The 22767-nt window shown below is 39.8% G+C and overlaps 4 protein-coding genes across 5 annotated transcripts; 1 reads left to right on the forward strand and 3 right to left on the reverse strand.

The window, feature by feature from the left end:
• Positions 1 to 423: 423 nt before the first annotated feature.
• rab25b (RAB25, member RAS oncogene family b) lies at positions 424 to 8876 on the reverse strand. The gene is made up of 5 exons (XM_029504719.1): positions 8398 to 8876; positions 4757 to 4952; positions 2325 to 2518; positions 1897 to 1977; positions 424 to 1440 (listed from the first exon to the last, which is right to left on the reverse strand). The coding sequence occupies exons 1-5, from the start codon at positions 8432 to 8434 to the stop codon at positions 1322 to 1324; spliced, it is 627 nt and encodes a 208-aa protein (XP_029360579.1). The 5' UTR covers positions 8435 to 8876; the 3' UTR covers positions 424 to 1321.
• Positions 8877 to 10048: 1172 nt separating this feature from the next.
• lamtor2 (late endosomal/lysosomal adaptor, MAPK and MTOR activator 2) lies at positions 10049 to 13317 on the reverse strand. 2 transcript variants are annotated; one of them, XM_029505350.1, is made up of 4 exons: positions 12583 to 12819; positions 11587 to 11749; positions 11391 to 11480; positions 10049 to 10617 (listed from the first exon to the last, which is right to left on the reverse strand). In XM_029505350.1, the coding sequence occupies exons 1-4, from the start codon at positions 12648 to 12650 to the stop codon at positions 10561 to 10563; spliced, it is 378 nt and encodes a 125-aa protein (XP_029361210.1). In that variant the 5' UTR covers positions 12651 to 12819; the 3' UTR covers positions 10049 to 10560. The 2 variants fall into 2 exon arrangements, with proteins under 2 accessions (XP_029361210.1, XP_029361211.1); XM_029505351.1 differs by lacking the exon at positions 11391 to 11480 and having other exon boundaries at positions 12583 to 13317.
• Positions 13318 to 13469: 152 nt separating this feature from the next.
• On the reverse strand, positions 13470 to 18497 carry ubqln4 (ubiquilin 4). Its single transcript, XM_029505349.1, has 7 exons — positions 18348 to 18497; positions 16834 to 16985; positions 16607 to 16746; positions 15881 to 16143; positions 15617 to 15732; positions 15089 to 15242; positions 13470 to 14508 (listed from the first exon to the last, which is right to left on the reverse strand). Exons 1-7 carry the CDS (start codon positions 18486 to 18488, stop codon positions 14368 to 14370), a joined length of 1107 nt encoding a protein of 368 aa, XP_029361209.1. The 5' UTR covers positions 18489 to 18497; the 3' UTR covers positions 13470 to 14367.
• Positions 18498 to 19615: 1118 nt separating this feature from the next.
• On the forward strand, positions 19616 to 20434 carry LOC115044678 (1-phosphatidylinositol phosphodiesterase-like). The gene has a single exon (XM_029503830.1). The coding sequence runs from the start codon at positions 19616 to 19618 to the stop codon at positions 20432 to 20434; it is 819 nt and encodes a 272-aa protein (XP_029359690.1).
• Positions 20435 to 22767: the final 2333 nt, after the last annotated feature.

Consider the following 22767-nt stretch of genomic DNA (forward strand, 5'->3'; position numbering starts at 1 on the left):
AGCCTTTGAAATTGTTCTTTTTCAGTCCAAACGGTAGAAAGAGTTAGTTTTTAAAGCACAGACAGTATCTCACAAAGTTCAGAATGATACATAAGCTGCATTCTAACACAGAAATGTTGAAATGTGTGATAGACAAATGTGATATGAACAAGTGTACTAAATCTATTGTCTAGATAAACAATTCAACACTTTAAAAATAATCCATGAAGAAAAAGTATTGGTTTTAAAAGTCTCAATGGTGATGCTGTATGTGATATTGAGCCATATTTGGTATTTCCCAAAATTAAACATGAGGCAGTGCCAGAAAGTCCCTGAAACAACGCTGAACATTGAATGAGTCAATGTCTAAACATGACAATAAAATTCAATTTGAATGTTTAAAAGACACTGTTCTGTCCAAAAAAAAAAAGAATACAACAAAGGTCGGGCACTCCCTGCCAATGGTGCTCGCCAGCTGGTTTGGGTTTATTGCTGTTAAATTTGATGCAGGTAGGAAACCTTTTTTTTTTTGACCTTGTAAGAGGCATTTGCGCTCATTCACTGCAGACATCATTCTGTCAGGGTTCTGCAACATTAATTGGGTCAGTTAATTATCTCAGCCCTTACTGTGGAAAAGCAAGATACCACGCCTGAAAAGATTGCCCACCTCTGACTAAAGACGGCTTCACAAAAAGGCCAGTGGCAAATATGTGTTAATACTTTGACTCAAAAAAACAGCAGAGATTTGGGTTTTTTGTAGCATATGGTGTTGTGCATGACATTTTATTGGAAGTATGTAAGTGCAGAGGTGGCAAAATTAACTAACATTGTATTTTTAATGGCTTAAAATTCCATTGTACAAAAAAAACACACATCAGGCTAACAGACCCCATAAATCATTGATGTCTCAAAAAGAAATGCCCTCAGTCTCATTACAGATCAGTCAGTCCATAAAATATTCACCACCAACGAAACTGTTTATTTGAGGGAAACAAAACAGTCTTGTGTTTTAAAACCTTTCACATGCAACAATTTTCCCAGTTTTTTGTTGTTTTTTTTTATATGAACTATAAATATTTTATCTTGCAGGTAACATTGTGAGTGTTTTACCTCTGATACATGTTCAGTGGTCCAACTGATGCTGGTTTCCAGCTACATTTATTCACATTTAACAAGCACCCTTTGAACTCATTACACCACCACGTAGCTTGTTATGAATCAGTCACTTTAGAGAGGCACCACTTAAGCCAAGGTTGCCTGTCTCCTGTAACATGGTTGCAAGTGGAGGCGGAGTCATGTGTTGCCCACCCTACAGCCTTTGGGCTTCTGAGGGATGGTGTGATCAGATGTTCCTGCAGCAGGGCTTGCGCTCTTCTGTGGTTTCTGCTCTGGAGCTGTTTAGGGAAACGGCACTGATGGAACCTCGAACCACTTCCTTACTGCTCACCTTCCTGTGGATCTCTGATAAAAAGCATTGACAAGTATTATTTTTATCAGCGCAGTGCTCTCAGGAGAACACAGTAGCAAAGATAAAGCATATATGCCACTCAATCCAAAAGGTTTAGGATGGCAACATATTAAGTTCTTGTTATAGTCGGTCTTTTCCATCCTCAAAGCAACCAGATGAACCAGTGTTCCCTCCTGAACAGTCAGTCAAAAATCTGCCTCAGAATTACCAAAGGTCACATTATTCTGATCCTTCTCTGACACAGACTTTCTTCAATCTCCATGAGCTGAGGAATGGATGGTTTGGCTATGTGAGGGTAAATTTACAGTCACGGATTGGAGTGTTATCTATGTGTATCCAGTTGACATAATTTTTTATATAGGAGAGACGGGAAGTGGAAGCAATTCAACATGGCAGGACGTTCATGCATTATAAAATTGGAAAAAGTTAAATGCACTGAAATGAATTACCTGCTAGGACGTTGGTGAATGCTGCCTCCACATTAGTTGACTCCAAGGCTGAGGTCTCCAGAAACAAAATACCTTTCTTTTCTGTATAATACAAACATGCTCAGTTAGCTGTTTTGGTTATTTGATAGTTATTAAATTCCCATTTGCAGTCTTCATGCTACAGTATTAGTCAAAGTATTTATTGTCAGGTTTGGCCTCAGACTTTTAGTCTTAAATTGCAAAATTTCACTGTTGATCTTACGATGTAAAACAGGTCCCAAAAGAACCATCACATCATGTATCTTTAGTCATGAATTGAAGGAAACAAGTTCTTAAGATTTTAAAGCCAAGCAAATTTCCATCAGCAAACATCATGATGGCAATTCTGATGAACTCATCTATCACCATCCCACAATTTCCAGCACTTGTACCTTGACCTGACTTTATACCTGCAAATTCTCTGGCCTCCTCTGTGGGCACAGATCTCTCCGACTCCAGGTCAGTCTTGTTGCCCACTAGCATGACCACAATGTGTGGGTCAGCGTGATCGTACAGCTCCTTCAGCCAGCGCTCCACACCCTCATAGGTAAGGTGTTTGGTTATGTCGTAGACCAGCAGGGCTCCAACAGCTCCTCTGTAATACCTGCAAAAGGAGATTACCTTTGCAGTAAATCATGATGTGACATTTGGTGTTTGGCATGGAGATGCTTGGTGATGAATTTCAGTTGACTCACTCAGATTTAAACATGAGGTTACTGGCCTGCATTGACACTTTAATGGAGTCGTGAGTTCTGCTATTAAATATCTAAATCGACTCTGCACTGGGAAGACTTTGTATGTCTGTTGTTTGGTGATAGAGAGTAAGTTGTTTTTTTTGGGGTTTTTTTTTTAAGCAGCCGTGACCAAAAAGAGCTCTGTGAGTGGCAGAGACAGTGAAACAAAACAGTAAAAATTCTGAACCAAAGTGCTGAAAGACAGGTCACCACGAACAGAGACCCCATAGTCATCTGAACCAATGTTACTATAAAATAATGGATACATTTTGACTATGGCGACTTTAGAATCTGTCCTTTCATGATTGATGGTTTCTCTCTCCTGCCATTAATTAAGGAAAAGAAAGAAGAAGAAAAAAAAAAACTTTGATGGCTGACGATGGCTCTGAAGTCATGAACCAATCAATACATCCTTCACAATTAAATTTCTGCTCCACTCTTCCAGCAGCATAATTAATTCCCCTTTAATAGGTTTTAGCTGCTTGTTACGGCACAAATGGGAAATTCCATGGGAGTGAGAATTTGCATACTATAGTCGGTGTGTAATTACTCAAAAAGCTAAGCAGTCTGAAAAGGGCTAATCCAGCAGTGTAGCATATCCTCAGATGTTTTTTTTTTTCACATCTTAAAAATAAAATTGACATGGTTCTATTGTTTTAAAACCAGTTCCCACGCAGTTAATCCTACTAGTTTAATTAAATAAAAAGAATGTATCAGGAGCACCCGTAGATAGAGCAGAGAGCTGCTGAGGGCTGACAGTGTTGAAACAGACGTCTCTTCTCCAGCCAATTGGATTTTTGGAACCAAAGTGTGCCAGTTAACTTGACAGGAGAGGAAGACGTGCTGGTTGTTTTTCAGGAAATGTGACAGGTTCATCCTGCTTATCCTTGTGTCTGTTTTGGTTGATAGCTGCATCGCCTTCAGTCGCTGAAATACAGGTTGTTCAACAGTGATGAAACTTAAAATGTTGATTAAAGAAGCAAAACTCTCTCCACTTTTTGTTTGCCTGCTCAGGAGGTGTGCCTGTTTGGAAGAAATGTAATTTTTATTAATCAGAAGTAATCTGAAAATGGGAAGGCATCAGCAACAATGTCAACACTGTATAATTACATTACTCATAGCTGACAGAGGTCGGCGCACACCCGTTTTCATGTCAACCACACACCTGTAACGTTTCCTGACTATATCTTGCACAAAATTTGCTGACGCACATTTTAACACATGTCAAGCCTCCTTTGGACTCCGTCTACCAACACTGTGTATATAATCCACTTGTCTCTTCAGTAGTGGTGAATGAGATAAAGGAAGTCAAGCAAAGTCAAAACCTGTATTCGGAAAAAAGGAACCACAAACTGAGACTCCATGAGGTTTACTTACACAAATTAGTTACACATCATGATTCCAGCTACATGTTATGGTTTGCTATTGTGCTGCTGCTTGTTTCTTAAAGCCAACAGAGCCAACACTAAAAACTGTGGAGAAGGGTCTCTAAATGTTCAGTTGATATTTTCATATTAAGTTTTTACTGTGATAAAACTGAAAAAAAAAAAAAAAGAGATTAGATTAAATTGGTGAAAATGTTAGTTATTGGCCTTTTTATCTTCGGGCACAGCAGGCCGGGTACTTCCTGCTGTTTTCATGCGAAGCTGAGTTAACAGGCGGCTGCTGTAACTTTACATTTACTGCAGTGGTCAAAACTCAAACTGAAAACTAAAACTGAACTTTATGCTTTTCTCCCTGCATCTTGGAAGCACCTGAATTTTTAGCAGAAATCACTAATGTGGTAAAATTAGGACACAGACATGGAAATGACATTTTGTCTTCTCATCTAAAGCATGGAATGGAGAGCAATTACAAGTATGCTTTTATTCTTAATAATTATATATTATTTTTTTATAACATGATTTTGAAGTTCCTCAGATGGGAAGATGGTATGACAATAAAATCATACATTTGCTGATTAAGGGGGCTGCCTGTCTGAGTCAAAAATGCAGTATTGTTGTTTTATTGAATGATGAAATAACAGGTTTGAGTTTATGAGCTAACCCAGACATACAAATGTGGTAAAGATAAAACATAGTGTATGTAAGAACCTCACGGTTACTCACGCTGATGTGATGGCCCGGTATCGCTCCAGCCCGGCTGTGTCCCAGATCTGGGCCTTAATGGTGAAGCTGTTGAGCTGCACTGTCCGTGTGCTGAACTCCACTCCGATGGTTGTGCGGGTGTCGTGGTTGAATTCGTTTTTGGTGAAGCGGGACAACAGGTTGCTCTTGCCTACACCAGATTCACCGATGAGAACCACTGGAGAGGAAACACACCACAGAGGAATTTTTTTTAAATTGGGTTTGGAAACTGGGTTGTTGCCAGAGTAAACCCAGTATGTCTTAGATAATGGACTCAAAAATAAATATTCACAAAGCCTTACATAAGCCAATGCTGTCCATTTCACCTTGAAGCTTTTAGTCTAGGTGTGTCTTTTTTGGTTGCCAAATAAATCCACACATGTAGACTTCTGAGACTAGAACTAATTACAACATCAGGGATATAGTGTCCTATTTTAAAAGCGACACCACACCTTCAAGGTAAACAAGCAATATATTTAATTGGATGAAAAGAGGGAGTAGGCCTTCAACATAAAACACCAGTTTATTGATCAATAAATGTGATATGGTAAGGAAGGGAAGGTATTACTTTCCTTTCACTTTAGGTAGCTATGTTTGCCTCTAATTTGCCAAAAATTGGCAAACAGCCATGAATTGTATAAGTGAAATGAAATGTATGTATTTTACCAAATCTGAAGGGCAAATAAACTGGCTTTCATATTTCCTTCAACAACTACCAGTTGTATAGAGAACACACATCCTCTTCTGGGAACTGAAAACCTCCAACGTACAAACCTCTTACAACTGAACCATTCTTTACAAAAAAAAAAACAAAAAAAAAAACAAGACTAGTCTGTCAGGTGACTAAATCAGGTGGAGCAGGTTAAGATTCTACTTCCTTAAACTTCAGTCTTACAAACCAATCTGCAGTGTAAACAGAACAAGACACAGCACAGACACCCCCTCTGCTCATTTCAGTGACTAATGTTTGGGTTTCAGTTGTTGGTGGCTGACTCAGAGAGAGAAAAAAAGGCTTGGCTTGAAATGCACAGATTGGAAAATATGAGCAGACAAAGCAGCAAAGGGATCTTCTGGTTAGGACAGAGTTACAGCGTATTGCTGTGAGCTCAATAATCTGAGTTCTTGTGACATCTCCACAACCATTAACCACAGGGTGTGATGGCTGGTACCAGATTAAAGAGACACTTAAGGCAATGCTTTGGTCAGGTTGAGACTCTTTGTGTGTAAAATGGCAGACAGGCAGTTGGTTTTGCAAAGCATATGTAGCCTGGCTGTTTTCTGCTAAGCTATGCTAAGCTAAACCCACAATTGGTATTGCCCCCCTTTCTACATGGAACAAACAGGATATTATATGTTCATAGGTCATCTTTAAATGTGATGGTACATTATTTTGTTTTAATTTACTACTTTCTAGTCTGTATGCTAAACTAAGAACACCACCTGCTGGTGCACAACAATGAAAGTGGGAACAACCTTCAACAGTCCCAAATGACTACAAACTAAAACTGGGGTGTTTTGTCTAAAGAAGAATATGTTAAATTATATTTCATGAAAAATATATAAGAACATATCTAGATTTCCACAGTTCTCCTATAAATTCACAATTTATAGTGGTATTGAGAACTTTTGTCCACACAGTAATCAGGATTTGCCCATTAAGATTCATGAACTGGGCTACACCATGATAACATAATCTTACCAGAGGCAGTGAGATGGAAAAGTGCACCGTTCTTTCTAAATTAAAATGCCCAGAGGTGTGAGTTGTTCATAATGAGAGCCCTCACTTTTCCATATTGCACCTAATGCTTGTGCCCATCGACTTAAATGAGATTTGCTATAATCTTCATCAGTATGGAATCTGCTGGTTCTTGTTTATATCTCCTTAAAGGATTTTTCATCTGTTGGCTCAAAAGCTGAGTTTCAAAATGAATTTGCAAAATTAAAAAAAAAAAAAAAACTAAGAAAATTGTCTCTTAAAAAAGATTCATTCAGTTCATTTTGTGCCCATTTTCCCAGAACACCTACTGATTCCCATGAATCTTAAAGCACATATGACTAAATAACTCCCAGGTCTTGAATTTCAGTATGTTTAACCTGGAACCTGGGGTCATGGTGAAGAATGTTTTACAGGTCGCTCTACTTTGGGACGTTTAGGTAATTGTTCACTCTGCAGCCACAACCACTGTACTGCCTTTTTCCAGTGTGTGCGAACGTCTGTTTTTCTCCTCTACTATTCAGTAACTTCTTATGCAAACAGGACTTCTGGTTTCTATGGCGATGCAAGACAAGGAGGCTCTTTGACGTGCTCGTTTGTGACTTTCCAGAAAGTTGGAACAAACTTGATGCGTTGTAAGGAAGATTTTCCTATTGTTTGTTTTCTTGACTTTGATGTCCAGATATGTGACTGCTTTACTGCAATAGCTAAGTGCACTGTTATTCAGAAGCATATATGTATTAGTCTGAAAGTTAAACCCTAATTTGTGTGGCAGTACCAGAGTTGGTGCTGGAAGGCAGATTTGGTATCTCTGAAGTGAACTGGTTCTCCCTGCTTCCAGCCTTTATGCTAAGATAAGATAGCCAGCTGCTGGATGTAGATTTTAAAATGACCTTAGACATTCCAATGTATCAATCACTTCCTGAAACTCCAAACAGGACTAAGGTTCCCCGGTTGTTTAAATTATTGTCCTGTCAGCAGAGGCATAAAGCAGCTTTATTGAAGAAACAGCATTTTCTTGGAAATAAACATCTTTAACTGAGTGTTTTTTCTAATCCGACGTCAGGCCTTTATTCGATTGGCAAAGTTAAGCAGGAAGTGTGCGTCCTTGTGTGTGTGTGTGTGTGTGTGTGTCTGTTGACTGCTGTCCAAATCTGGAAATGAATCAGAAATGGAACTGATATGTTCTCCCCCAAAGTACTGTGAACTGATGGTGATTCTGATGTTTGATGCTTCTCACACTGTTGGTGTGACTCCTCCATTCACCTTCCAGCCGCCCAGTCTTTCTGTTAAAACTGTGTACCTGAGCCAGATCACCTTTCTGAAAGACTTACTTTATCTTACATCTGTTTAGAGCCATCTGCTACAGCTGGCTATGTATGAACTGATAACTACTCTGCAGAATGAATAGAGAAATCATTCTAAAGGAGCACAGCCTTTTTGAACTCCAGCACATGTAGGTGTGTTATGTTTGTGCAATGGCTGATGCTCCTCGACAAACTGTTTTACACCTCTGTGTTACAGTGTTGTTCTCTAAGGGCATGCCACAGATGAACAGGTTTTAAAATGGACATCCTGCTTTCAACAGTAATCTGGTGAAACTCTTTCATTTGAGGCAAATATTTACCTCAACAATTTTGTTTATTAAACAGCTGGCATACATCCAGAGATATTACCTCAAGTGATTCATTATGTTTGTAATGTCTTATTATGCACTGCTATTATAAAAAAATGGTTTATCACTGTTGACAAATCGCACAAATATCTGTTCCCCTATATAACTGAGTTAATAATAAAGAAGGAAATACAGTTTCAAGGATGAAGCAGCATCATAGATTGACACTTTAAGGTCACTAGGATCACTCCCTGGAGTTTAAATTCAAATAAGCAGGAAAATACACACACTCACCCTTAAAGACAAAGTTGTAGGCCTCATCCGACCCCATCTTCTCTCCATTCAGTGTTGCCAACCCGCAGTTGACTGCCGTGTCTCCAACTCTCGCAGGCTGATCGCAGGATGTAAACGGACACTGACACACCTGAAAACAAGCCTGCTGCTCAGATCCTCCGGTGTCAGGAGAGAAAATGACAACAGGTAATGTTTTGACACATGAGGGGCCCAGTCACCAGCCTTCTGCCCTTCGCTACCTTTTCCTATCTGAGTTAATAAAAAGCTGACTTGTTTGAACAAGACATGTGGAGCACATCCAAGGTTGTTCCGCTGCAGTGGGCGGTGTCTGTGTCAGGGAGTGGCAGAGCGGTGATGGAGGTGTGCCTTACTAAGAGAGCCAGTGCAGGGCAGGTTGGACAGGTAAGGTGACTAACAGGAAGAGCTGAGGGAAGACTGTCAGATGCCTCCTGGTGGACAAATCAGACAACAGCATGAAAGAAGCAAAAGTTCTTCATCACTGTGAGAACAACAAAACCTGAAATCAAGTTTACATGGTATGACTATAGTCCAAAACTTGTCAGTTTTGATTTGTGGATTTTTCTTTGTATCAATTACTTTTCAGCTCCACAGCGGGGGAGAGAGAATGAAATAGCAGCTTGGACATCACAAAGCTATCCCTGCTGAATTTAGAGGAATGTGCACACATGCATATCCTACCATTTCCACCTCCCTCTGCCAATAAAAAAAAAAAAAACACCTGTTTTCCATATTCTATCTTTATATCCTGTCCTGTTGATCCCATTTGATTCTCTTTTGGCTGGCCTCAGCTCTCTTGCTCCTAAAAACGTGTAGTGCTGAAAACTAATTCCCAGATATGTATTATATCCACACAATTAAGGATTCTATATCAAAATTTATTATACCTTCAGCCTTTTTTTCTTCAGTTTCCATTGCTATTTAAATCTGATATAACTCATCTCATCATAAATCCCCTTTGTTCCTCCCTTTGCAGAAAAAGTCAAGGTCAGAGAAACTGTGAGTGTCAGATTTTGTATTCTGGGCCATAAGCACAAGTATTTTTAGCCCAGAGGTGGATGAAGTGGCTCTGCGTATCTTACGTTATTGCTTATATACAAGATACAGATGTCCTGTAATTTTTCAACATCACGTCATTCAAACATTTGTTTACTAATATTCAATTCAAGTTGAGGATAATGAGAGGGCAGAGTGAAACTAATGTAATGAAACACAGGAAAATGTCTGCCAGCAAAGGAGAGATACAAAAAGGGAAACTAGTAGCACACAATAAATTGTGAAATTATTAATGCTGAAAAAACCCCTATAAGTTTAACACCTTCAGGAAATGTGCTTGAAAAATTAATTAGTAACAAATGGAGTGTGAATTAGCTTCAGAATTAGGTAATGACACATGATGATATAGAATATATTTAGACGCCACGTCATTTCAAACTATATTCTGCCAAGACGTCCTTAAGACAATGAAGACTGATAAGATGAAAATTCTATTAGAGAATATTGATTCTAAGTGATGTTGATAGATATGCCTGGTAAACCGGCTGTTTCAACGTTGAACTGATTTGCATCATCTCCATGTTTGAACCCACGCATCTAACTCCAAGCACTCCATTCAGAGCAAAAAACACAGAAATAAGAGTTTACAAAAAAAATTTTAATCCAAAAAATGTCTGACAGCTTTGAAATTTAAGTAGCCAAAGATGTTTACTCCAGTTTTATCAGACAGAACCCTTATTGAACTTTCCATATACCTCATAATATGCACATTAAGCCAATGATTCAAAATGTTCAACTCCAACTGGCATGTCTGAGCTGAACCTGCCTGCGTCTGAGTGAAACATAATACCAACAGTTGTTCATGCAGACAAACTGCCAAGTGACATCCTGCTGACAAACTGTGTGGACTTTTGTATCGGATCATTAAATGAGCAGACCTGTAGATAAGGGCTAGAAAGCCACACAAATTATATACAGTCGCATATCCCCCCGACACACATACACACACACACACACAAATATACATTCACACATTCACTCATAGATATATACGCATCAACAAAATGTTACAACAGTCCTTGAACGACCTGGATTATACTGTATGATGGTTTCTTTTCCAGGACGCCTGATGCAACACGCTCATCTCGACTATGATGCAGCTACTTGGGTTAATGGTTCCTCCAGGTACTGCACCAGCGCTTCTGCCTATAAACACGACAGAGACAACATAAAATTAAGAAAAGCTATATTCAGTAATGCCTGGAACAGTTTGAGCCATTAGGGGTTTGTGTTGTGACTCATTCTAAAATACAGTACAAGCTGCTCTGAAGAAACCAGCTATAAAGCAGGTTCCCTGTTGCGCTGACAAGACATGATTCAGTTTTAAATGATTAGAAATTTCTTATATTCTAAATGACACATGAAAAGCTCAACATTGTCCTTTGATACTTGGCTTATTAACATTTAGGAGTTAAGGCAGTATTTGACAGTAACATCACTGTCTCTATATGATTGTTTTTACTAATGTATGATAACTCAATAACCAAACGTGATCAGTGAGCCAACCCACCTCTGAACTCATTACGTGTTAGCATGGGTATGAAAATTATTACAGGAAAATTTGAAAGTAAACATGCTCTCTGAAAGGCAATAAACAACCATGGTCAACGTGAACTTACCGCCTTAATATAAGAAGCTAGTGTTGCTAATCGTGGTGGCCGAATTGAACCGAAAAGTGGCATCTTCTGTATTGTCAACTACATGACATGAAATGTCGAATGAATGTTACTCTAGTTAATCATGGCGTGGTAGGAGAAGTGACCTGGACACGTACAGCAACCACACATATTTACATATATACATAAATGCTCAGACAACCACGATGATTATATGAAAGACCAGATTGGTAGCAGGACAAAGGCTGTATCATGAAGCAATGACGGACAACAGCACCGACTGTTGGGTGTTAAAACTCTCACCTTGGCTTTAAGCATTCCAAAGCCCACTGTCTCTTTGGCGTACATACACAGTAGTAGGTTGGCTACACGAGTAATGGCCACTCTTCCCTCCTGAGAAAGACAATAGGTAAAAAAAAAAAAAACAAAACTCAGTTCTCCTCTCATCATAAACCAGAGAACCACATCAACCGTTTTGGAGGGGATGTGCTTTTCTTACCATACAATCCATGAGTATGAATTTGAGTTTGTCTTCATTGAAGGCTTGGTGGCCGTTCTTGTCGTAGGCTGCCCAGATGTTGCTTGCGATGGCGGCTGTCACTCGTGCGTCTGTGTCCCCGTACCCAGAGTAGGCCAGAAGTGAACCTTCATTATTCAGTAGGCTGGTGAAAATGTCAAGTTGGATGCTTCAATGTCTCATACATTCACATTTAACATGATTTTACAAAAGACACTACAGTCAATCAAGATACATGAAGAATGGCCAGCCTGGACAAAAGGTTACAAACCTAATCTAAATATAAACTACAGACTGATATCACGCTGACATAAGTATCTTGCTTTTTGATAGAGGTTAAAACAATCCCGTAGAAGGAACCCACAAATAAATATCAATCTGTGCTTTTCTTGAAAACTGCTTATCCAGCCAACTTCAAACCTGATGAAATTAATCATGTTAACTGTTGAGTTGGTTTTATTTTCCAGGATTTTTGTATCAATGACTGAATTTAGACAATCAACAAAAAGCTGATAACTAAAATGAATGATTGTTCCAGAAAAGTAATAAATGAACAGATAAATAAAAGAAAACCTAAAACAGTAAAACACGATATAAACCCTTTAATTAACATCATGGACGACATTTATTTTCGGGTTTTGGGTAAAACCGGTGCATTTTTAATAAGCAGTTTTCACTATTCAACACATAACAGAAATTTCGACAGATGAAAAATAAATAAACTAAATTAAAGCCCATATTTAAATCAGTGTGTGTCTTTGGTTGAGATTAGCATTAGCTCTTTTATTTATTAGCTATGATTATATACGAGCAGCAGTGAAGTGAGTTAGTGAGGGTTCTTCATCTATATGCATTTTTTTGTTAATTCAAGCTGACTTAATACCGGATGTATCAGTTGGTTTAGAGCTGAAAAACAAAATGAATTTATGTACCGAGCAGCTTCTTTTAGCACGATGCTAACGAGCTAGCCGTACTCACAGTGTGCTCTGGACTCCGTTTGTGTTCGCCTGACTGAGAACTTGTGTTAACGCCTTCGGCCGCAACATGGCTGCCTTCTGTCTGAAGTGTGTAGGTGCAAAAAAAAAATTATATATAAATTAAATTCAAAGTGACAGATCCACTGGCGTTACGCTTCCTCCAACACTCGCCTAAAAACACACAAGCCGAGTCAGCTGATGTGATGTTTTTCTTCCCTTTCCGGACGCCTCCCGCAAAGCATTGTGGGGATTGTAGGCATCGAATTCATCCATGATTTTTTTGATGAAATTGCTCATATTCCGATTTATTAGATTCATTGATATGTTGAGCTAAATACCGTCAGCACAGTCCAATCGAGTATTACAATACAAATCCAAGAGTCGCTTCTGTTTTTGAGAAAGTTCAGGCTTGTTGCCCAGAACCTTGTAACTCCTAATCTCTGCTCTGTAGGCCAACTCAAATATCCATTCCCTGAACATCCCATCACAATGAAAAGCCACAACCAAAACAAAAACAGGCAACAAGCCAAACTTATTGTGATCTGCACACATTCAGTTCTGTGTAAGGCAGCATTATTCAGCAGCTCTGTTTCAATCCCTGGGACTGTGAAGGAAAGGAACATAAAGTCAAGGTGGCACTATATAGAAAGAGAGTATAGATGAACTGAACTGTGGTATGTTTTTTGTTTGTTTTTGTTTTTTTTTTATTGTGTGTAGTACTGCAGTGGAGTGTGTGAAAATTGTGATAATAGCTTGGTGTGTGCACTCACCACAACGAGTGACCATTTGTTAATGTAATACTGAGTGTCCTGCTTACCCTTTGCCACAGAAATATTGTTGTTGGCTGCAGACAAAACAAATTACAACAGCTGACCATCCAAAATGATAATCGTTGAAATGTGGCAAATAATTTACTTGGTTGAACATACATTCCACAGGTCAATTTGGATACAAACAGCTCTATTTAGGCACTGCTTGTTAGGAAATACACAAGCATGTTGATGTAAAAGGGCTCGTTTTCATTGGCAATAATCACAACCAGTTTGAAATGACCTTTCTGGTTTACAGTATTCTATCAATGTAAAACCTGACAGAATATCCATAAACACCTGTGTGTACAATATTGCAAAATGGCAATTGCACTTGGCAATGCTGCTACCAAAGGATCAATATAAGCAGATATTAAAAGCCATACATGCCTTGGTACAGCAACAAGGTTTCCCAAATACAACTGTAGAGATTAGATTAGAACAGAGAGAAGCTGATAGCATATGTAAAGTTAATTAATAGTTTCCAATCAGGAAAGATAAAGGCTCAAGGGTGGGAGAAACAACCTTTGGCTACCACACCCTGAATTACACCTCTTTAACAGCCCCTAAATACGTCTGAAATTAATAGTGGAAAAACACTTATCAAATGTCGATTTCTTGGTAACGTCATGCAGAAATAAATTGAGGAAGCACTTGTCATGCCAGAAATCACTGCCGACTTCACTGGCAGGAGAAACACACTCATTGAATCACTACTGCCGCAACATTTTAGCACAAGACCGATTGTGTTAGTGGCTCAAACTGGCAACACTTTTCCCCTATCCTCCTTTTTCATCCATTATCAATATAATGGTAGAAGAGTTTACTAACCATTAGAAAAACACTCAGTCTGACTTTGGGTCAGATTGGGTTCATTGCAAAGGAGGACTGCATTCATTGACTTATTTTATCTTTAAATCTCCCAGTCCCCAGCTTCACTTGACTTTCACCTTCAACCCCTAAATGAAGTGAGTGAGTTAGGCCAGTAGTCGCTCTATGGCTGCGCTGACATCCCCTCCTGTGGCGATGAGTGCCTGCAGATTGGCCTCACGGTTGATGAAGCCCATGGCGCTGAGCTGGTCAAGCTGCTGCTGGAAGCGAACCTCGGGGCTCTGAAGCTGTGAGGGCAGAGAGATGAAGTCAGGCGCAGCTCGGTCACAGAGGCTGACCTTTTAGATTGTGACCACGACCTCATACCATCTGATTTGGACACAGTTGCTTTTTCTGGTAAAATGAAAGTGTCACCATAAATACGAGGTTTCAGCTCTACTTAACTACTTTTTACTTCTCTTCTCACACGATAATAGTTTGGGGTTTCTTTATGCCTTCAAAAACATGACAGCCAATTAACTAGCACTAACTATTTTAAGTTTAAACTTCAATTGACACTTGAAAAATACAAACACAAAACAAAATGTTCTTGGAACAACCACAACTTCCATTATTCTTGCACTATTTATTTTGCTTTCTGTACTTAAACTTTATGGTGTTTGGTCTCACACTACTGGACTCCACTGCATAGTAGCCATTTGTCTTACTCAAAAACAATACAGTCCATTTTTTTTTTTTTTTTTAAAGAGTTGACATGAAAAATAAAAATTAAAAGCTGGAATTTGTCTAATTGTTAATAAGTGGAATTTATGGTGGGGTTTGGGGACAACTGCTTCTCTGGCTCTGCTGTATTAAGATGTAACATACCGATGGTCCTCCGCCTGCAAACATCTGTAACATCTGCTGCATGAGCTGCTGCTGTGAGGACCTCGATCCTGATGACACAGTGGAAGAGGGAGGTGTTCCTTGAGGGACAACGTCCCCCATGGTTGGAGGAACTGTGGGACCTCGTGGAGACAAACTAGAAGGGAATGGCATATCAAAGTTAAAGCCAACTGTGGCACTTCACAGGATTAAATATTCTGATTAAATATAAACTGACTTCAAATGATAATAAATTGATATCTGTCAAAAAGCTGCTTTTACGTCAGAGTTTGCATTCTAGTATCCATATCTAGATTTTTATTCTTCACAAAAATGTCATCAAATTCAAACTGTAATTGCTCCGTTAAAAACTGCACAGATTTTAAAAATAAAATGTCAATTAATTTGAATTCATTTTAAACAAATGAAGGAATTCTTCTTCATTTCAGAATGTACTGCCAGATTAAGACAATTGTGGAGTCATGAAAGTATTTGACTTCGAGCAAAAACTGCCAGAGGCATATCCAGTACCTGGACATGAAACCCGGGACTTCAGCCTGCAGTGTCTGCAGACCCTGTTGGATCTGTAAGAGGGCCTGCATGGCTCTGGGGTTTGCCAGCATAGACAGAGTTTGAGGATTCTGCATCTGCTCAATGAGAAAACATGACAAGACTTCTTTAGAGCCAGCAGAGTGAATATTTAAAAAAAAAAAAACTCTTTTTTTTTTTTTTTTTAATCTATTGAGCAAAACATAGCAATTTTTAACATCTGCTCTGCTCAAACTCTGCTCCGACCTGTTCCATGAGCTCTGGGTTGTTAAAGATGCGAGAGGCTTCAGGGTTTTCCGCCACAAACTGCTGCATCTGAGGGTTGCCTGCAAACATCTGTCTCATCAGGTTGGGGTCGGACATCATGTTCTGCACTAGCGGGTTCCTCATGACCTGTGACAGCATCTGTGGGTCGGACATCAGCTGCCTCTGCACCTGCTGCTGCATCTCCATGAAGCTGGAGGAGCCTGCGCCGGGACCTAACAAGCTGGACAGGTCACCGAGTCCGCCTGAGGAGGAGGAATACAGCTGGAGATGAGATCCTGGCAGCTTTTAAAGGATCCTCTGCAATCAACAGGATTTGTGTTGTTCCAGCTGTATATTTGCTGTCAAACTGCTGTTGACATTGACTGTGTTTTTATTTCAAATGCATGTGATGCCTCCTAATAGCACATCAACAACTACCATGCCAAAGCTTCGGCTTGGTGTCAAACACAGTGACTTTTTCGGAAATCTGAGCGTATAACATGTGCAGTGCCTTATGTTTTTATATTTTATACATTTGATCTCAAAAGCAAAAAGAAGAATTTCTTTCATTCATACATTCACACATCTGTTAGTATTTTGGCCGTTATATTAATCTTCTGTTCATCGTCCCTCTTATGGTAAACATTCCTCTTCCTTGGCCACTATGCAACAAGGAATTCAGACAGTAATGCCACAGAGTGATATTTAAAATGTGCACAGTCTTACTCGTTGCATTGGCATGCACTGTTGTCCGATTTGTGCCGGCTCTTGTGCCATCTGCTGCAGGGCGGTTGGTGCTGCTGGTGTTTGGCTGGGGTGGTGCAGAGGAGGAACCCGTCTGAGGTGCACTGCCGCCAGTTTTTACTCTGGAGGAAGAAGGCAACAACCGCATTATACTCTTCCTGGGCACAATCTTAACCTCCCGACACACACGCCTCATGAATTGTACTTACTTTGGAGCAGACTTGATAACGAGATGAACGGTGTGTCCGTCTTTGATACCGTGCTGCTTTAAAGTATCTCCGTCCTTCAGAACCTTTCCGGTGAAGATCAGCACCAGCTGGTCCAACTGGGCCTCAAATCTTTTAGATACCTCCTGCTTAAACTGCGCCCATGAAACAAACGTCAAAAAGAGAATCAGGGTCACAATGTTCCATCACATATCAGCTGGATCCTGTATGATCTCTAAGTCTGGTTGAAGAAGTTTAAAACCGACTTTTAATTCTGATACATTACTATTTCTGAACTACATTTATATACTTTAGAGTTCAAATATCTGAGGTCACGGTGGTAAGCGTCTCAGACTAATGGACCCCGCTGTATAGCATCCATTTGTCCTACTCAAAATAATATTGACAAAAATAAAATTTGACATTTCTAATTAGAAAGTGGGACCTACAGAAAAGAGAGAAGTGAAATGGTACAAAGTAAAACTACATAAACCTCAATTATTTTAGTTTATGCTGTCTGTGGTTCTGCTTGTTCCCTCAATGGGGATGTTTTTAATCCAATGACCACAATAATATATAAACAATGAAAACAGAAATGATGCTGACGAAACAGCCATCGATAGTTTGCACTGGATGCCAACTGAAGCTGATGAGGTAAAGAGCGATCATTTAGCTGCAGGCCCCCAGGAGCAGGTTCATCCTGCAGGGCCCCCCCCGGAGCAGGTTCATCCTGCAGGCTCCCCCCTGAACAGGTTCATCCTGCAGGGCCCCCCGGAGCAGGTTCATCCTGCAGGGCACACCCAGAACAGGTTCATCCTGCAGGGCCCACCCAGAACAGGTTCATCCTGCAGGCTCCCCCCAAAACAGGTTCATCCTGCAGGGCCCCCCAGAGCAGGTTCATCCTGCAGGGCCCCCCCAGGAGCAGGTTCACCCTGCAGGGCCCCCCCAGGAGCAGGTTCACCCTGCAGGCTCCCCCCTGAACAGGTTCATCCTGCAGGGGCCCCCCAGAACAGGTTCATCCTGCAGGGCCCCCCCAGGAGCAGGTTCATCCTGCAGGGCCCCCCCAGGAGCAGGTTCATCCTGCAGGGCATGCACACAGGTGAGGGCTTGGCAGCAGAAACTGAGCCATGAGACGAGGTGAAAAGGTCGACAGGTGCTTTCACTGATTAAATATCAGCACTTTGGTTTGATCACCTCTGACACGCCCTGTCAGTCAGCGTTGGACAAATAATGTCTGCTCTTCAGAAATACAAAGTGATATAACATCTACATCAGCAGAAAAAGGAAAGTGGCCCATTTCCTGCACAGCGTTGGTTTGGACTGTTAGTTCACGGACCAACGTTTATAAACCCCCCCCCCCCCCCAAAAAAAAAACAAAAAAAAAAACAACACAGACACAGATAAAGATAAATCCATGTCCGACGATGGAGGGAAATTAAAGATTTAACAGGAATACAACGTGACAAAAAGTTGCTCTAGACAAACTGCTGGCGGAAAAACTGAAGCCGTGAACGCACCTGAGCCACAGACGATTCACCGGAAACTGAGATTTCCTGCTTTCCTCCGGGGCTTTTCACGGTGACCACGATCACAGCCGGGCCGGGACAGGACTGCTTCTTCCCGGTGGGATCTTCGCTTTGGTCCCCGCTGTCCGCCATCTTCGCTGATCCTCCTTCGGCTCCACAAATACCGGCAGAAGAAACGCAGCGTCGGCGGGATGCTGCCATCCATCGATCATTGGTTAGAAAGACACGAAGAAAAGTTGTTATTATTGTTATTATTATTATTATTATTATTACATAATGGTATGGTGCCTTTGGTTACTTTAAATGATAGAAACTTATTTAATATGTAGTCACTATTATTATTTTATTCATCTAATAATTCTAGTACTTTCTTATAAATCACTTTGAGCTGCATTTCATATCATGAAAGGTTCTACATAAAAGAAAGTTTAATATTACATTTACATTTACAACTATTCTTTGCTGTATTTAATTATTCTTCCAATATATTTTATTTTGGACTCATAAAAACATTCATTTATTATTAAAAATAATAATATCTGAAATGTGTAAAGATGATAGAAGTGTAAAGTTAAATGAAAAGTATCCTTAAAGTGTGTTTAATTACAGATTCCTTCCATTCGTTTAGTACCTTTTTTTTTTTTTTTTTTTTGTCGTGCTTTTACAGCTGCGTGCATTTCAGATAATTACTGTATGAAAATGTTATCTAGACTGACCCAGTTCACCAGTGAAAGGACCCACCTTCTCAAACATTCTGGGAACAAACATCACAATCAGTACAAACCTCTCCGATTGTTCTGCATCAAGACCAATCTACCATATTGACATAGCTGATAATAACGGTCCACACCTTGAAATTTTCAGATAACTAAGCAATATAAGGTATGGATTTTATGTTGTGCTGTCGTCTTTCTGACCATTGCAGCGGTGCCCTGTGATATTCTCCAAGCTCTAAGGTATCGTAATTAAAACCATCTAAATGTACGCTTACCTTCGATACTTAATAGTTCTTCATACATGTTTGTCTTTTATTTAAATGTGGGTGTGATATATGTTTCTTTTACACAGAATTTTTCATATTGAATCAAGAACGATGGCTGGTCCCAGGTGTCTGTACTTCCATGTTTTGCTATCTGTCGTGTAAGTATAAAATGAAAGTTTTGAATAAACGTGTTGTGCTGTGGTTTGGAATTTTTACAAGCAAAAGCGTCTTCTCTTCTTCTTAATGAATCATCAGCTGTTTGTGCCATGGCAAAGACATGTCCTTCAATGACAATGGAAACCTCGTCCTCCCGGGGTCCTACAATATTCCGTGGATGGCAGGCGTTCAGGATTTCCATCCCCTGTCTCTCATCACCATTCCTGGTACCCATGACAGCATGGCCCTCTACGGAGGCCCAGAGCTCCAACACCAGGCTTTGCCCCTCAGAGATCAGCTGATGCTTGGCATTCGTTTTCTGGATCTTAAAGTCTTTGGGGTGTTTGACACTCTCTATGTCATGCATGGGGTGCTGTACCAGCGTAGCACTTTCAAGGAGGTCCTCGACACAGTTCGAGCCTTCCTGTCAGAGTATAAGACCGAAGCCGTGCTCCTTAGAGTGGAACCAGTGTCTTTTGAGAAGACAAAGGTGACTGAAATGGTGCAAAAACTGATTGGAAATGACCAGCATGTTTGGGTGACCTCTGGGATGCCAAATATGGGCCAGGTCAGGGGGAAAATAGTCTTTCTGCAGAAGAATACCTTCACTCTGGGAGTTCCCTTCATAGAAACAGAAGGCAAATCTAAAGTTAGCAATGTTAAAGATAAAGACAACAGAATAATCAGTCAGCTGAACCAAGCCAACGAAGGCTGCGGAGGTGATTACGCCGTGTTGACTTCCACTAGTGGCACCGGCCTCGGTACTTTCTGGGGAATGTTTCTGACCCCAAAAAGAGTGGCTGAGAAGGTCAACCCATGGCTCAATCAATACCTCAGACAGTTTTACCCTAATCACCCCAGACCGTGCTTTGGTGTCATTGCCATGGACTTCCCGGGAATTGACCTTATTCAAACTCTCATCAATCTAAACTGGTGGTGAGGTTAGGTTTGTTCGCAGCGTTTACTACAAAATCCTTCTTCCCATTCTTTCTTATCACTCTTTTCGATAAACAACTAAAGCACCAATCAAGCAGAAATGTCCTGCTATCCAAAACTGAAGCATTGTTGTCGATTCTATCTTCAACTGTGTGATTTTGGAAGCTCTGCACCGCTGACATTTTCACCAAACTCGATGTAAAATGAACTTTATTTTGTTACTTAGTGGCTTTGTATCTCAGTTGTCTTAGTTTACAATGCTGGAATAAAAATTCTCCAACAAAAATCCTCCATGAATGCAAAATTAAAAGTCTTTTTTTTTTTTTTTTTTTGAGGTAATCTTGTCAAATTAGAATTTACAATGGGCAATGCACAAAGCAATGCAACTTGTTCTTCATCTGCATACTCTAAACGTTTGTAACAAGATTACTTTCTTTAACTGCTTCTTCATGGTTTCTCCAAAAGAAGACAGTCAATGTGTTTCTTTACTGAAAGATGATCGCACTCAGTGCCCACATGAAATGACCACTGTTCCTAAAAACTGAATCTAAAACGTCTTTACAATCAAAATGCTGACGTTTGTTTTAGAAAATGATACGATGATGACTTTTGTATCGTGAGGCCCATCAGATAACACATTTTTATGATTTGAAACTTTTTTCTGTCTCGTATTGTCTTGAATAAAGTGCATTGATTGCTGCTGAATTGCTGTAATGAGTTTTTATTTCTGTTCAAACAGAGAAGTCCAGCATACAGAGCAGGTGACACATAGTTGGTACAAAGCAGGACTTGTTCTTGTTTCAGTGTGCTTATCTGAAGACAATATTTTGGTCACAGTTCAGTTCTTCTATGCCTGTAAATTCACCAGTTAGGACTACTGTTTATTGTTGAGGATACTGAGCGTGGAAAAGTGAACAAAAAGTGGAAAAAAAAAAAAAAAAAAACAACCTTCTGGTTCAGTTGTGCTAAAAACATCACTTATTTGCTCACCAAATACAAACCAGTCAGTTCAAATATGTGGAGTAAAGAGAAATAGTTGCGGTCACAACTGAGAGTGTTTTACTGGCAGAATGAGAGGCTGAATGTCGTGAAATTAAAAATAACCTGCAAAAACTGTTTGGTTTGTGTTCTGCAGAAATTAATCAGAATGCAGATCTGTATTCAGTGTTGGGCTGAATTCTAAACAGATCCTGGAGGGCGCCTTTCATTTTTTTTATTTCCACGAAGTCTCTCCACCACGCAACAAACCGTCAGTCTCCTCCTTCTTTTCTGAAAAAAATGTAAATGTTAATCGCTTTGCAGATATCCAGATATTCCCATCACAGATTGCATCATCGCATCTCCTCTGAACAGGTACGTCTGTTTTGACAGTTTTTAATATTTCATTTACTTACATTTCCTAAACGTCTGTTTCAGGGCGTGATTTGAGCAGGAGGAAACGGCTGTAATGTCAGATTAATGTTAAAAAAACAACAACAAACAAATAAACAAACAAAAAAACTGTCTGATTGGAGCTCTGTGGATCATTTCTGTTTCAATCTGAATAAACAGAATAACATCCTGAACATTTACATTCATACTGAAGAAGCATCAGGTTGGATTATTGTAGGATTTCACTTAGAGACAAAAAAAAAACAACAAATCACAAATCAGAGTTTTATTGTTGTTTTCTATTAAACTGTTTATGAGGTTGAAAATGAATTTCCCTCCTAGTAGAGAAATTAACTCTCACAATGGATCATCATTCAACAACTCCCTGTAAACACAAATCCATACTCCACTGATTGTTTCTGCTAAAGATATTACTGTGCTTCCCTGTTTTATTTATTTGCTATCCATCTCCCTTCACGGAGGTTATAATGTTGAGTTATGCATGAAACTTTGATTTGAAAGGCTGAAGTTTGTTGTTGAAGTGTGTTCGATCAAACATTGACACAAACTAGATTATTATTGCTAAAAACGTGAGCACACACGAACAATGAACATGAAAATGTTGGGTTTATTGCAGGACTGACTGATTTGTGCCTTATAAACTGGAAAGTGAATCTCTGAATCTCAGTATATGCTGTTCTTTGCACCGTTCATTCTTATTGCCTAAGCTAAGCTAAGTCAGTTAGAAAGGCCATACAAAGCGTCTCCTTTCACAGCCATTAGACATTAAACTGCATCAATCTAAAGTCTACTGATTCCATAATTTTCATTACTGAAACTTAATGAGGGGGCGTATCACGGAACTAAAATGGCAGCGAGGTGGGAAATAGGCGACAAACCGGCTCTCTCACTTAAAATTTAACAACTGTGTAGTTTATCTATCATAAAGAATCAGAAACAATTAAC

This window comes from Echeneis naucrates, chromosome 6 (assembly GCF_900963305.1).
Source record: "Echeneis naucrates chromosome 6, fEcheNa1.1, whole genome shotgun sequence".
NCBI classification, from domain to species: Eukaryota; Metazoa; Chordata; class Actinopteri; order Carangiformes; family Echeneidae; genus Echeneis; species Echeneis naucrates.